This window comes from Misgurnus anguillicaudatus, chromosome 18, assembly GCF_027580225.2.
Source record: "Misgurnus anguillicaudatus chromosome 18, ASM2758022v2, whole genome shotgun sequence".
NCBI lineage: Eukaryota > Metazoa > Chordata > Actinopteri > Cypriniformes > Cobitidae > Misgurnus > Misgurnus anguillicaudatus.
This window is the reverse complement of record NC_073354.2, coordinates 20,816,022-20,830,689: the sequence shown is the minus strand read 5'-3', so window position 1 is coordinate 20,830,689 and position 14,668 is coordinate 20,816,022. Positions and strand designations below refer to the sequence as shown.

Below are 14,668 nucleotides of genomic sequence, written 5' to 3'. Positions count from 1 at the left end.
GACCAGAACCACAGGATTAATTTCTAGTAGAAATTGCAGTGTTGCTTGCAGCTGGTTGCCGGTGGCTTGCCGTGGATTTGAATGTATGTTATTTGCTGGCAACATTTTGTTAAAAGTTAAATCAACATTTCACATTAAGTCGTCTTTGTCTTTACAGAGTAAAACTAAAATAACAGCATCAAGCAAAGCATTCTGGGAAACAAAATCTGAAGCAAAAAACTGAAAAAGGTTGATGATGGTTTCTAGTTCCCAGAATGCTCTGCATAAGGCTGTTGTTGTATGGTTTTATTCTGTAAAGATAAAGACTTGTTAAATATTTAATGTTTATTTAACTTTGACCAAACTCTTGCCAGTGAATAACATACATTTAAATTTACAATACAGTGGCTGACAACCAGCTGCCAGTAACACTGTCATTTCTAGGGAATTTTTTTACAGTGTAGCTTGTTATCAAGTCAATCACACGCTATTAAGTCAATGTTCATGTGCTGAAAAAACATAACGGAGAAAATACATGGGACATACTCTTAGTTGTTTTCATACACTGTAAAAAAAATTAGCTGTAATTATGCAGCTGTTGCCAGTAACTTACTGTAAAAGATAAAGACTGTAAATGTTTCATGTTCATTTAACTTTGAACAAACTGTTGCCAGTAAATAACATAAATGTAAAATCTACAGTAAGTTACCAGCTGCCAGTAATACTGTAATTTCTACAGATTTTTTTTACAGTGTAAAATATTGTATTGTTGCACTATATTGGTGTATTACAACATGTGAAATTAGCATTGGCCAACAGGCTAATATCCAAAACAGATATTATGTACACAACAGACTATTATCATCTTAAATCGGGTAGTGTCCCTTGTAATTTTAACAATTTATGATTTCTGAAGGTTCATTGTCCTGTGGAAATTTGTAAAATGATGTATTTTCTGTGTTTTGATGGCTGAGTGGCCTGCATCCTGATACAAAACAAGGTTTGAAGCGCACACTCTGGACGTCCATTCCACACAGCCTCAGTTTGGAGTCAACGATGGCTGCAGGATGAATAAAATTTATAATGTACAGTAAATAGAGAATTGTTGTACAGCTTTGTGTATGAATCAGCTTTAAGCTCCGAGATTTGTCAATATTACTGTAAATTTTTCCTGTATATATTGTGGTTTTTTGATTCTTTTTGCAAAAGAAAACACTGTCATTCACGAGAACTTAAATCATTTGAGTTTTAAAGATCACATTACTTACCCATGTTTATAACTGTGGTAAGCTCTATAATTAGCCGGCCATCATTTAAATGCTTTCACAAGACATATAAATATACACTGAAAATATAACCTGTGCCACCATGTTGTTGTTTTGTTTTGATGTGAACTTCTGTCTTTCATGAAAGCATTAAATAGAAACATAAAGAATTACTTTTAAAACAGCTAATGCAAGCAAAACAATTTAGGTCAGTCAAGTTTGTTTACAGCGTCTGTGCAAAAGGTGTCTCTCATCTCACACCTTAAAAACAACCCTGTTCATTAAATAATGTTTTTATTTTTTTATTATTCATCAATTATTGTGAAATGACATGTGAAAACAAGTTTTTATATCCGCCAAATCAGAAAGCATGAAAGTTGATAACCTTCATTGTGCAACCACTTGAACTAAACATAACAGCTTTGACTATAAATAAAGAACAGGTATTCACACAATGTCTTGTTTGTCTCGTAGCCTTGGCACATCTGTAACCTGACACAACAAATACAGGCTGACTATTTAACCTAATTACAAACTTAGCAAAACTACATGTAGGAAGGGAAGTCCAACCATTTACTGATAGCAGCATTTCAAAATGTGTTTGCTTAATACTTGTTTATAATATTCAATATTTAAAGTCTACAATATTAAGCCATTTCCACAAGCATATATACTCAGAAGGACTGTTGGTCGTTACATTACTGCTCTGTTCCCCAGACCTTAACTTGTGTCTACTACTTCAAGAGCAACCACGCTAAGAGGTTAAAATATTTTGCACCCTGCATATCACGTGTATGGTCCAGAAACAAACTCTAGCAGTCGGGTGTGGGGTGACAGTTAAAGGCCTCTCCTTCCAGGCTGCTAAAAAAAAGATTTCAGTGCAGGCAGGTGTCAAGTATACAACACAAGACATTTAAGAGATACAACTTTTAACTTTATTTGCTTGGAAACATCACAAAATTCAGAAACAAAGAAAAACATTGTGAAGAGGGTAAGTACCAAGTTTTTGTTTGGTTGGAGTGTACAGCAGAATATATTAGTGGGACTGTGTATACTGTGTGTATGTTAAGTAATATTTCTCTATACTAAAACATAGACATTAGGCATTAATTGATATATACTGTAACTGTGAGGTGTTTTTAATTAAACAATGGATATGTAGCCATACAAAACACTAATCAAATTTGTTTACATGTATCTTGTAAGCCACAACAAAAATGTTTAAATGCAAGAAATTTGCTTTTAGAAATATATTAGATTTATATAACTATTAAAAGTGCATCACATGCTGTTGTACATACATTGTAGTGTAACTTAACAAAGTACGTTAAACAATTCCAACTTGTTCTGTATGTCAACTTATCACAAGTCAAAACTTAAAATAGTAGGTGGAATTGACTTGCATAACCAAGTTTAGTTTCATTCATGCATTTCTTTTTTACAGTGTAGGCATAATGCATTAAACAAAAATTGACAAAGGAAGACAAAAATATAAATTTTTTAACTATGTTTAGATTTACTTGCTGTAAAACTAAGTATCTTGTTAAAGGAGTATCTTGAAGTGTACACTAAAAATACTAGGTTATTTTTAACCCAGCACTGGGTCAAAAAGGGACAAACCCAACTTGTTTTGTTGTAATTTAAGCTATACTGGAATGGTTTTAACCCACTTTGGAGTCAAATAAAACATTAACACAATGCTGTGTTGTTTCAACCAATGGTTAGGTTAAATGTGGATATTTTCATAATTTAAACCAACAGTTGGGTTTGTCCATATTATACCCAAGCATGGCTTAAAACAACCCAGTTGTAAAGCTGCATAACCTGATCTCACACTTTTCCGTGTTATACAGGTAGTCACAGAATATTTTGCTCATTTATCCGTGTCATTGTCAGGGATCTCTGCATTTTTCCGTGTCTGTAACACAGACTTTCTTTTCCGTGTCAGTTTCACGTATTGGTCACTCAATTGTTTTTCCTATTTTCTTACCATTTTCGCGTGGGTTTGGGGTTAGAAAGACTTTCTGTAAGTGACATCCTAACCCTAACCTAACTCTAACCCTAACGTCAGGCGAGAATTGTTTAAAAGTCCGGAAAAAAATAGTATAAACCAATAGTTAATGTGACATCCTAACCCAAACCCAACTCTAACCCTAACGTCAGGCGAGAATTGTTTAAAAGTCCTGAATTTTTTTTTATAAACCAATAGTTAAAGTGACATCCAAACCCAACTCTAACCATAATGTCAGGCGACAATTGTTTAAAAGTCCGGAAAAAAATAGTATAAACCAAAAGTTAAAGTGACATCCTAACCCAAACCCAACTCTAACAACATCAGGTAACAATTGTTTAAAAGTCCGGAAAATTTTTGTATAAACCAATAGTTAAAGTGACATCCTAACCCAAACCCAACTCTAACCCTAACGTCAAGCGACAATTGTTTAAAAGTCCGCAAAAAAAGTAGTATAAACCAATAGTTAAGTGACATCCTAACCCAAACCCAACTCTAACCCTAACGTCAGGTGACAATTGTTTAAAAGTCCAGAAAAAAATTGCATAAACCAATAGTTAAAGTGACATCCTAATCCGAACCCAACTCTAACCCTAACGTCAGGTGACAATTGTTTAAAAGTCCGGAATTGTATAAACCAAAAGTTAAAGTGACATCCTAAATCCCCAAAATACCCAAATAACCCAAATGTAACCCCAAACCCAGGCAAAAATGGTTTAAAAATAGGAAAAGCTACAGTTTTGAGCAACCAATGCATGAAACTAAAACGTAAAAGAAAGTGAAGAAAAATGCGGAAATCCGTGACAATGACACGGATAAATGAGCAAAGTATTCCATGACTATACCATGAAAATTTGTAAGATCATGTTGCCCTGCAACAGATGTATTTTATTTACAATGAATTGTTTTGATTCTTTCAGCATCCATCATGGCAGCAGCCAGTGTGTCCATGTCAGGCTCCACTGTCACCACCATGGATTTTGCGGACTACAGTCTCTATAGTAACCTGTCTGATGATCAGCTCTTACAGCTGGCAATTGAACGCAGCCTCACTGATGCTCATAGCTCCGGGTCAGGGACTGACAGCACAAAGACCACTACTGCTCGAAACAGACCTGCATCATCACGCCCAGTTGCCCCATCAAGACCTGCCCAGCAACAGCCTGAACCACCTGCATGCCCTGCCAATCCACCTAGGTACAAAATTTGATGTGCTTCATTCAATTGAAAATGAGGTTCAATTACAAAATATTAATATTAAAGTCAAATAAAATACCATTGTTTATTCCAGCAACAACGTTTTTATTCATTGTATACAGAACCCATATAAACACAAGTTAATCTAGAATACTGAGAAGTGCTTTACTATTTGTAAACAAGAGGATCACAACATGTTTTTAAATGTTTTGCCATTCGAATTTTCTAGTCATGCTTTGTAGATCCAGTCACAGCGAAGGTCAAAATATCACTTACAGATGCCTTCCCGTCTGATGGCTGTTACAGCTGCTTTACACCTATCTCTCTTCACACGATTGCAACAGCCCACATCAAACATGCCATAATGGTTAAAAATAGAGATGCTATCCTTTGCTGTGCCCTATGGTGCACTTTTCCCCTTTAATCTGACATTGGATATGTCTCTTTTTTCCTGTGATGTGATGGACCCGTCATTGAAAGATTTTATTTTGGTTTTATTTGAAAGTTAAATGTTAGTTTGATTACTCGATTTATTTTTTTATAGCTGCGTGCATTGTTTGATGGCAACTTTATTGAAACATTTTTGTAAAAAAAAAATACTTTAACCTCCTAAGACCTGGATGTTCACATGTTTGCACCACAAAACTTAATTATGTGTAACTGGAACCCTTTGTACACAAACATGGAAAATTACACTACTTCATGTTTAATGAAAAATATTTGGTTATTATATTTATTGATTCTTCCTAACCCCAAAATAGACAAACCAAAAGCTCGGGTCTTAGAAGGATAAAGCTTGTTTAATGTTTATTTAAATGTTTATTTAAAAATGTCAGTTTTAACAATAGGTTGTGTGTCAATAAAATTTCTTGGTGGAGCAGTGACTTCATTTATGGTGCAGACTTCTTTGAGCACAAATAAAGTGACTTTCTAACCTAAACACAACTCTTTTTTCTTCAGAAGAGAACAAACAAACCCAGATACCGTGTTGTCGATCAGCCACTTTACCACCGGTTATGGCAAGCGGATGGTGGCCTACCGAAGATACGACGGCTCTATTCAGGTCATTCCAGAGCATGAAGAGTTAGTAATTCCCCAATTTATTTAACATAAAAGTCTCTTTTTTATATGATTTACATTCCTGATGAAAAGACAAGCATGACTTTCCAGTTTACTTCTAGTGAATTTCTAGTTTATGGTAGACCGGCACACACTTTTATCAAGGATGGTTTCTTCACAGCAACAATTTTGGTTCCTGAAAGAACCTTAAAGGACAAGTTTGGTATTTTACACTTAAAGCCCTGTTTTCGGATTGTTTGTGATGAGGTGGAATGGTTTTGACTGAAATTTCGACATGGTCGGGGGTGTTCACTGATGTGCTCGCACGGGAATCGCTGCAAAGGATGTTTTCCAACAGGTGTTTTAGCATTCGTTGTAAACTTGTGGACCTATTTTTCCAAACGCCTCACACCCGTATATTCTTCCGTTGAGAGCTTGAATAATAGACACTCCAGCCCAGGTGGTGGCGATAATTCACCTTTGCCAATTGCAAGAATACAAACAAAGTTCACGGCACGGAGTAATTCCGTACCTCACAGCACATCTAATACAAGTCAATGGAGTTGTACAAAACTACGATAGAACAGCTGTTGGAGGGCATCTTTTGCAGCGATTTTTGGGTGGGCGTGTTAGTGAACACCCCTGACCACTCTGTGAGTTTCACGTCTTTGTAAATGAAAGTTTAATGCATTTTAGGAAGGATTGTTCCAGTGCACCTATATAGCCATTATAGAGGTGGGAGGTGATACAAAAAACACCCGAAAATTCTCGGGGCAGCCGCATATGTCGAAATTTCAGTCAGGGCCGTTCTGTTTCGTCTTGAACAATCTGAGGGCGGTGCTTTGGATGTGGAATGCCGAACTTGTTCTTTAAAAGGTTCTTAAAACACACATGTCTCTAGACAGTTTTCCACTACAAAGTATATTTTGTGCAACCGAAACCTTCTGTGAAAATTGTCAAAAAAATATGTACCCTAGCGTTACTGGGGCAGCACCTTTTTAAAAAGTGCTCCTTTTTACCTAAAGAGTTCATGATAGTACCTCAGATGTATAAATGTATACATATTTACACCGAATGGTACCTAAAAGGACCTTTTGAACAGGTACTGCCCAGTGACAGCTGGGGTACATATTTTGACCATATTTCTAACAGTGTACAGAACTTTATAGGAACCTTATTTTGAAGAGTGCAGCTGCTCATCAGCTTAAAATGTTTATCAACCAGTATGGTGTTTCGTATAAACCTGGTTGACTAACAGTGGCGGCTCATCTGAGGGGCCCAAATTCAAAATATGTGTTTGTTGTGTCACGTGAACCATGTGCATCACGTGTTTTGTCAAAATAAGTGCCTGCTGCACACGCGTCAAAAACGTTTATGATAAAAGAGACGCTCACGTTCACATAATACACGCAAGACACTCCCTTAACAGTAAACTCTGATTACGCATGAGATTATGCGAGTATCTGGCAAAAGCTAGTGTCGCTTTTCGATACGTGTACCATACCATCTTTTAAACTGCAACAAGTGATGTATTATAATTACATGGTTTCTTCTGTAGGGAGATGGATCCTATTGTAAAGGCCATTGGGGAAGGTGATGTTGGGACAGTAAGGCTATTGGTTAAGACATCTGGGTGCAACCTTCTTACAGCAAACAAACACGGATGGATTCCTCTGCATGAGGCGGCATATTATGGACAAGCTGAATGCATAAAAATTCTCCTGAAAGGTAGCGCGCTATTCCCATTCATTTAAGGCTTAGCACTTTAGTGCAGCTTTAACCAATTGGTTTTACTTTACGATCCTGAAAGCTCAACCTGGGATGGTTAACCAGCGCACTCTAAAGGATCAGACTGCTTTGATGTTAGCTGTGTCCAGGGATCATCTTGCATGTGCAGAGTATCTTCTCGAGAAAGGGGCTGACCCAGATATTGTCAATAATGACAGGGAGACTCCACTGTACAAAGGTAATATGGTATTATCATTCACATAAACTAGCATCTGTCATTTATGCATTTAAAAGACGCTTTTTTCAAAACCAAAGAAAAGCGATTTGTCTTAAGTATAATCCTCTGAAATCTATACATCGGCAGCTTGTGAAAAGGAGAACCCAGCAATGGTTGCCATGCTACTGAATCACAGTGCGTCAGTGAATAAAAGCTGCATTCAAGGCTGGACGGCTCTTCATGAGGCTGTGTGCAGGAACAATGTGGAAATCTGCGAGATGCTTGTGAAAGCTGGAGCCAAGGTCGGCAAAGCCAACATGTATGGAATTACTCCTATCTTTGTGGCAGCCCAAAGCGGAAAGGTGGATACACTTCGGTTCCTTCTAAAAAATGGTAATTATTCATTTTCGTAGCATTTGGTCATCTTTGACGTTTGATTTGACATTTTCCAAACTATTCAAATATCTACTGGCTCCTTCTAAAAAAAAAAAAAAACGTTTCATGGCTTTATCAGGTGCCGATATCAACAGTCAGGCGTCAGATGGAGCCACGGCACTCTACGAAGCTTGTAAGAATGGTCATGAGGAGATCGTTGAGTTTCTTCTATCTCAAAACGCAGACGCTAACAAGCCTGGCAAAACAGGACTGCTGCCAATTCATATCGCTGCCCAGCGCGGCAGTGACGGGTATGCAAATTTCTTAATGTGTAAGTAAAGTACAGTAAATATACTTTGGGAGCAATGCTCCCAGGTCAAAGTTAATCTAAATTAGTTAATTTACAGAGGCCATTGATAGTTTAGGATTAATACATTTATACTTTTATGATTTTGCAATTATTTTCAGCAAAGACCTCCTCACTTATGGGTGTACCCGCAAACATGTCAGTGCAACTAAGTAAGTCTCAAATGGCTGCTTTAAAACTGTGCTGTGGCAAGAATGTGCTAACCTGTAACCTTAACTCAAGCTTGACTTTGCAGTTATCTAAAAAGAAGCAAATAACAGTTTGATTTATTTCAGATGTGTCTATTTTATTTGTTCTGACATACACAGTGGTGGCCAGTGACTTCCCTTCAGAGTGGCGTGAATTTAAAATATGTGTTTGTTGCGTCATGTGAACCTGTGTGCATTATGCGTCTTGTCAAGGTATGTGCCTGCTGCACATCCGTCGAAAGGGTTTTTGATAAAAGAGACGCTCATGTTCACAAAATACTCGCAAGACACTCCCTTAACAGTAAACTCTGATAACACATGAGATTAAGCGAGTATCTGGCAAATGAGCGTCTCTTTTATCATAAACTAGGGGTGTGACGGATCACAAAACTCACGGTTCGGATCACATTACGATTTTTGAGGCACGGATCGGATCATTTTTCGAATCAGCAAAAAAAAGGGGTGGGAAAAATCTAATAACAAATAAAGAAATTACAAACATTTATAAAAAAGAATAAAATTGCACATTAACTCTTTCGCCGCCATTGATATTGATATTCCGCAACTTATACAACCCGGAAGTAGCACCTCACGTGAAAGAGAAAGAACTCTGTGTATATTTTAAAGATCGCTCTGCATCTGATCTCTATCAAAAGTCCTTCACAAAAATGGAATTATCTCAGCTTTTTGCTCAAAAATTTGTGTTTTTGAAAAAACCTACCCATATTTGAGAGGACTAATGAAGGTAGGATGAAACTGTTTTTTTTTGTTTGAAAGCAGAGGGTCTGTTCTTTCAATTGATATATTGTTTGTTTATATATTTAAAGAAGAACATTTTCTGGAAGGCATTAAACTTTTGTGAAAATCATGAAAAATGCTGGCGCTGGCTGGCAACTTTTTTTAAAAACCCTGGCGGGGAAAGAGTTAAGGTCTAAAATTAGCATTAGCTACAGAAATCGAATCCAATGAATAATAACACTGTTTTATTGTATAAATTAAATTGAATTATTATTTTTTAGAGCTACAGAAGTGATTTTCTTTTTGTCTTGGGTTGTTTGATTAACATTAATTACATAAAGTAGGTTAATTGAGGTTACTTTCTCTTTAAGACCAAATAAGCACAGACTGGTTTCTGACTTTAATCTGCACATACACTTAAGACATAAACAAATGTTTTTATTGAAAAAAGAATACTGTGAAGATAATTTTGTTTGTATGGAACAGAAAGATTTTCTTTTCGCTTGCTTTTTGAAAAGCGTCTCTCCGTGTGTGGGTGCACTCTTAAGTGCACTTAAACGCGTCGCTCCACATAAAAACGTTACGTTGTTTTTCATTGTTCTATTCTCCAAATGTATTTAATCGACTACACAGTATGAGACACTGTAGCGCAACTCTTTCTAAAGTTTACACATCTAGAGTTCTGATCTTTGAAGGGCATAGTTCACGTCTGACTGGAGTTACCCAACACATTCAACCGCATGTGCGTCTGTGCGTACAGAAAGATGCTCACTTAGCGCCTTTTTGTGGTTCAATGGTTTAAAATCACTTGAATGTTAACATTTGCAAGCCTTTGAAACACATGCAAACAGTAATTAAATGTTCATAATTTGACCCAACAATGGGTTGAAAATAACCCAACATACAATAGATTTTCAGATATCACTCACAAACCTCTCATTTTCAGTATAGTATCTATGCTGATCCCAGCCACAAGTAAAGCCAGAGTGAGACGGTCCGGTATCAGCCCCCTCCATTTAGCAGCGGAGCGCAACAGAGACGATGTTCTCGAATTGCTGATCGAGGCCGGATTCGACGTCAACGCCATGCTGTCCGAGGATCGCATGAAAATGTACGAAGATCGACGCAGCACCGCTCTATATTTCTCCGTCATCAACAACAACATCGATGCCACCACTATGCTTCTGGAGGCTGGTGCCAATCCAAACCTGGACACGTTCAACCCGCTCTTGGTAGCCTTGAGACAGGGCTGCGTACAGACGGTGACTCTGCTGGTAGAACACGGTGCTAACGTGAACGCTTACATACCCACCCATCCGACAACGTTTCCAGCCACTGTTATGTTCTGCATGAAGTACCTGACTTTACTGAAGTATCTGATGGATCACGGCTGTGACGCCACGTCGTGTTTTAATTGCGTCTACGGCAACAATCCTCATCCACCGATAAAGACAAGACGTGATCGGGTGGATGACTATGATGAAGATAGGCAACCGACCTGTGTTCAGGTGGGTGGTGTGAAGCATACATAAACAAATGGCTTTTGTGGCCCAAACCTCACTTCCGGTAGACTTCGACATAAAATCAAAAACAACAGAGTAGATTATTTCTAATTCTGTAGAGTAGATTATTTCTAATAAAAAGTATAACAAGCTTAGTTTAAATCATAGATAAGGCATGTAAACCATTTCACTGAGCTAACGTTACTGTGTAAAATAAATGTATACAATGTTAACTACACATCCTTAAATTCTTGCCTGGCTACCAAATCTGCACAGCTGTGTTTTTTGGAGACAAAACGTTTTTATTTTTTATTATGTCAGTTTAGTCACTAGCCAGACCAGTGAACAAGCACAGACCGAAAGTTAACTTTGGGCCAGGCGAGTATCCATAGCAATGCGGATGCGTCCGATGAAACCGTCTATAGAACCAAGTTATATTTTACCAATTTCCATTGTTAGTTCTGTGAGGTGATCTCCGCTGATAACTACTCCCGATGGGCTGGGCCAGTCATAGACGTGCTTCTTGACTACGTCGGACACGTGAAACTATGTGCGAGGCTCAGGGATCATCTGGACAGTTATCCTGACTGGAACTGCATCAGAGAGAAAGCTAGTATGTGTACCCAAACAGTTCACCTTACCTAATGTATTGACTTCAGTAAAGTGTGTACTGATTTGCTGGTTCTGATTGCAGTGCCTCCACGACCGCTGCTGCAGCTCTGCAGGCTGAAAATTCGGCAACTGCTTGGGATTAAGAGACTGAAGAAAATCCACAAGCTTCCAGTTGCTCCAAGGCTAATAAAATTCCTGAATCATCAAGAACGAGAGCAAGATTAGAAAAATGTAAGAAAACCATTGATTTGTTTGCTAAATGTATGGTTCAAATGGCACAAATATAAGAAAAATTGGTTACACAATGGATAAAAATTGGTAAACACTTTACAATAATGTTGAATTTTGTTAAAGGTCACATAACACACACAGATTCATCTCATGTTAATCTTGGGTACCTATAGAGCAGTATTGCATCCTTAATATCTCCAAAGATTCTTTAGTTAGTAGTCAAATTTATAAAAGCTGTACTCATTTTAAATAGTCACGGGCAATACATCATTGCATTATCTCTGGATAACTTTTAATGAATACTTTCGTATTGTTTACATTATATGCTCTTATGCACTGATTGCCAACAAAACACAAACATTTAATGCAGTTTTACTTTACACTTTTTGGTGAGAAGTGCCCATATACTGTAAGAACTTTCTCTGTACTTCTGCGAATTGTGATGTAACACTCGAAAAAACTTGTACGAACCCTGACGAAGAGTATTCAGCAAAAAAAGTTTTTTAAACTTTGCTAGCCTAAGAATCCAACTCTTTATCAGTATAAATAAGTCAGAATGCATTAGTAAATGTGTTAGCTAACTACTTTTTCAGCATTTACTAATGTTATTTAATACCAGCATAATTAAGTTAATTCATTGTGCATTAATTAATGTTATCATTTACCACATTTGCTTTTAAAAATGTATTAATAAATGCTGAAATTAACATGAATTATACCTGAAACCTTAATAAATGCTGTAGAAGTATTTTTCATTGTCAGTTCATGTTAACCAATAATCTGAATTTGGGTAACAGATGTTAATATTTAGTGGGTAGCTACATAGCACTTTATTATAGTATTTTTCTGTATGTATGTTTTTTAAGTGGTGACATTTATTCAATGACATTCATGTGCATTCATTTCAAAAAGTAGTTTTAACTTTTTGTAATTTAGTAAAATGTATTTATTTCTTGTTTATTTTGTAATAGATATGACTAAATAGGTGTTTGTACAGTTTTGTTTGATCAGATTTCATTTTGCTTAAAGGAACAGTATGTAAGAAATTTATATCAATTAATCATAAAATGGTCCTTATATGTCACTAGACATTAAGAAATCATTTTCATTTCAAATATCACTCACAACAGTGTTATGGCCAAGATATTGTCATTTAAAAAGTGGAGTTGCAGCCCTCAACTGATGTTTATGTTGTCATTTTGTGTATTGGCCACCAGTTGTGTGATTGCAGTACCAGTTTTAGCCACAAGTTTTGTGATTGCAATATCAGTTTTGGCCACAATGCTACATACTGTTCCTTTAATTCATTATTTAATATTTAGAAGCAACAAAAGCCAACACTCAGCAAATACATCAAATTATTGAACTGTAAAATGATATCTGTGTGTAATATTTAATTAGCACTTAAATTTGTCAGGGCTTTATCGAAAACAAACACAGTCTTTATGTTACATTTCCCACCAATAAGACTTGTACATTTGCCAATAAAGTGTTAACTACTGTAAGTACTTGAGTTTCATTTATAATTCTTTAGTCAATATGTGGGTTTAGATTTGTCACAAGAACAGATTATCACTCATTTATCATTCGTTTGTGACAATAATTAAATAATATCTGTATAGTTTATGGTCCCCTTTGTTTACTTTAAGTAATGCTGCATCTACATGTGAATACGATTATTTACACTAAATGAAAAATATATTATATTTCATTCATCCAAACCTTCTGTATACTGCTTTTTTCATATAGCAACAATATGAAAAAAAATAAGAAAATTAACTCAACTATTCTGAAAATGACGAAAATCCCAAAGTGGTTCAACCTTTTTATGAATCTTTTGAAGCATTATACAACCAAAATTCTTCAAGTCTTCAAGTTGGGTAGTATCCACAATGTATAAAATTACATACTGTAAAAAGTTCCCACCAGCCAAAGTTTTTAGAGAATTTTTCCTTTTAGTAGACTATTTCCGATGTGGTCTTATTATCACCTGCAAAGCTGGCATACTTTAATGCTTTAAAGATATCTCATTTTAAAGGAATAGTCTACTAAAATGAGTATGTTTTCAAAAAAGGTGGAGAGTCCCTTTAAACGTGGATTGTGAAAAAACAGGAAGATTTTAAATTTCATTATTGATCTGATAAACGTAAGTATAAGCAAGGCCCTAAAGTCCGTTGTAAATTTTATATACAGGTAGCCACACGCACAAGCTTGTTCTTTTGCACGTCTGGCTTAACAATTACAACATAATCAACTTAAAAGTTCAGCAGCAAGTAGGCTTCAGGTTTTTTTTAAACTGATATGAATTTGCACGAAGCGACTAAAACAAAAACTGGACGTATTAAGCAGATCGTACTGAAATGTATGAATGAGATTCATACAAAGTATAATAGTTTTATAGTGAAATTGTGTTAATCCAAAATAAACATTCAATAATACCAATTTGTTTTCGTTTGTCGCCACCTGGTGTTTCTAAATGGAAGACTGAATAATCAGACAATAAGAGACATATTATTGCATTGTATTGTATTGTATTGTAATGTATTGTATTTTAGCCAGTAGTCCATATTAAGGCATATTGAGAATAAGGAACATTAACCTCAAAATTCAATATTAAGGTTAATGTCTGCTGTTCTTCCACACTGGAGGTGGCAGCCAGACATATCTCTGACCAGATGGCCTGACTGCTTGCACGCTGATGTGATGGCATTGCATAGATTCCCACTATGTCTACTCATCTCCCAGCCAATGGCATACTTTGCTTTCAGTGCCTCCCTCATGGATCTCACTGACAATGGCTGTAATGTCAGTTGCTGATTTATGTATGAAAGCGACATAACTGTACACAGAAAAATGTGTCTGTGGCAAAAAGTTATATATACATTAATCTACTAGGGGATACTGTAGTAAAACACATAACTTTGACTCATAAGACACTTATGTTTTGACATTTTTTTACATAACCATGTTACTGAAATGGAAATGCTAACCAGGCATGAACTGTTCCTGTAGCTCAGCGGAAGAGTTAAGCATTGTGTTGGCAGTGCAAGGTTATGGGTTTGATTCCCAGTGAACACACAATATAGTTGAATGCCCATTAAGTCACCTTTGATCAAGGGCGTAGTTTTGATTTCGGCGACGTAAGTAATGTCATTATATTAAAGGTGCAGTGTGTAATTTTAAAAAGGATCTCTTGACA

General features: G+C 36.4%; 1 protein-coding gene across 3 annotated transcripts; it reads left to right on the top strand.

The window, feature by feature from the left end:
• The first annotated feature begins 28 nt into the window (after positions 1–28).
• asb2a.1 (ankyrin repeat and SOCS box containing 2a, tandem duplicate 1) lies at positions 29–12,974 on the top strand. Of its 3 annotated transcripts, none has more exons than XM_055186117.2 (11): positions 29–2,235; positions 4,176–4,452; positions 5,413–5,515; positions 7,070–7,239; positions 7,322–7,477; positions 7,604–7,849; positions 7,971–8,162; positions 8,300–8,350; positions 10,076–10,632; positions 11,086–11,239; positions 11,321–12,974. In XM_055186117.2, exons 2-11 carry the CDS (start codon positions 4,269–4,271, stop codon positions 11,461–11,463), a joined length of 1,956 nt encoding a protein of 651 aa, XP_055042092.2. In that variant the 5' UTR covers positions 29–2,235; positions 4,176–4,268; the 3' UTR covers positions 11,464–12,974. The 3 variants fall into 3 exon arrangements, with proteins under 3 accessions (XP_055042092.2, XP_055042091.2, XP_055042090.2); XM_055186116.2 differs by having other exon boundaries at positions 5,413–5,535; positions 7,971–8,142; positions 10,071–10,632; XM_055186115.2 differs by having other exon boundaries at positions 5,413–5,535.
• Positions 12,975–14,668: the final 1,694 nt, after the last annotated feature.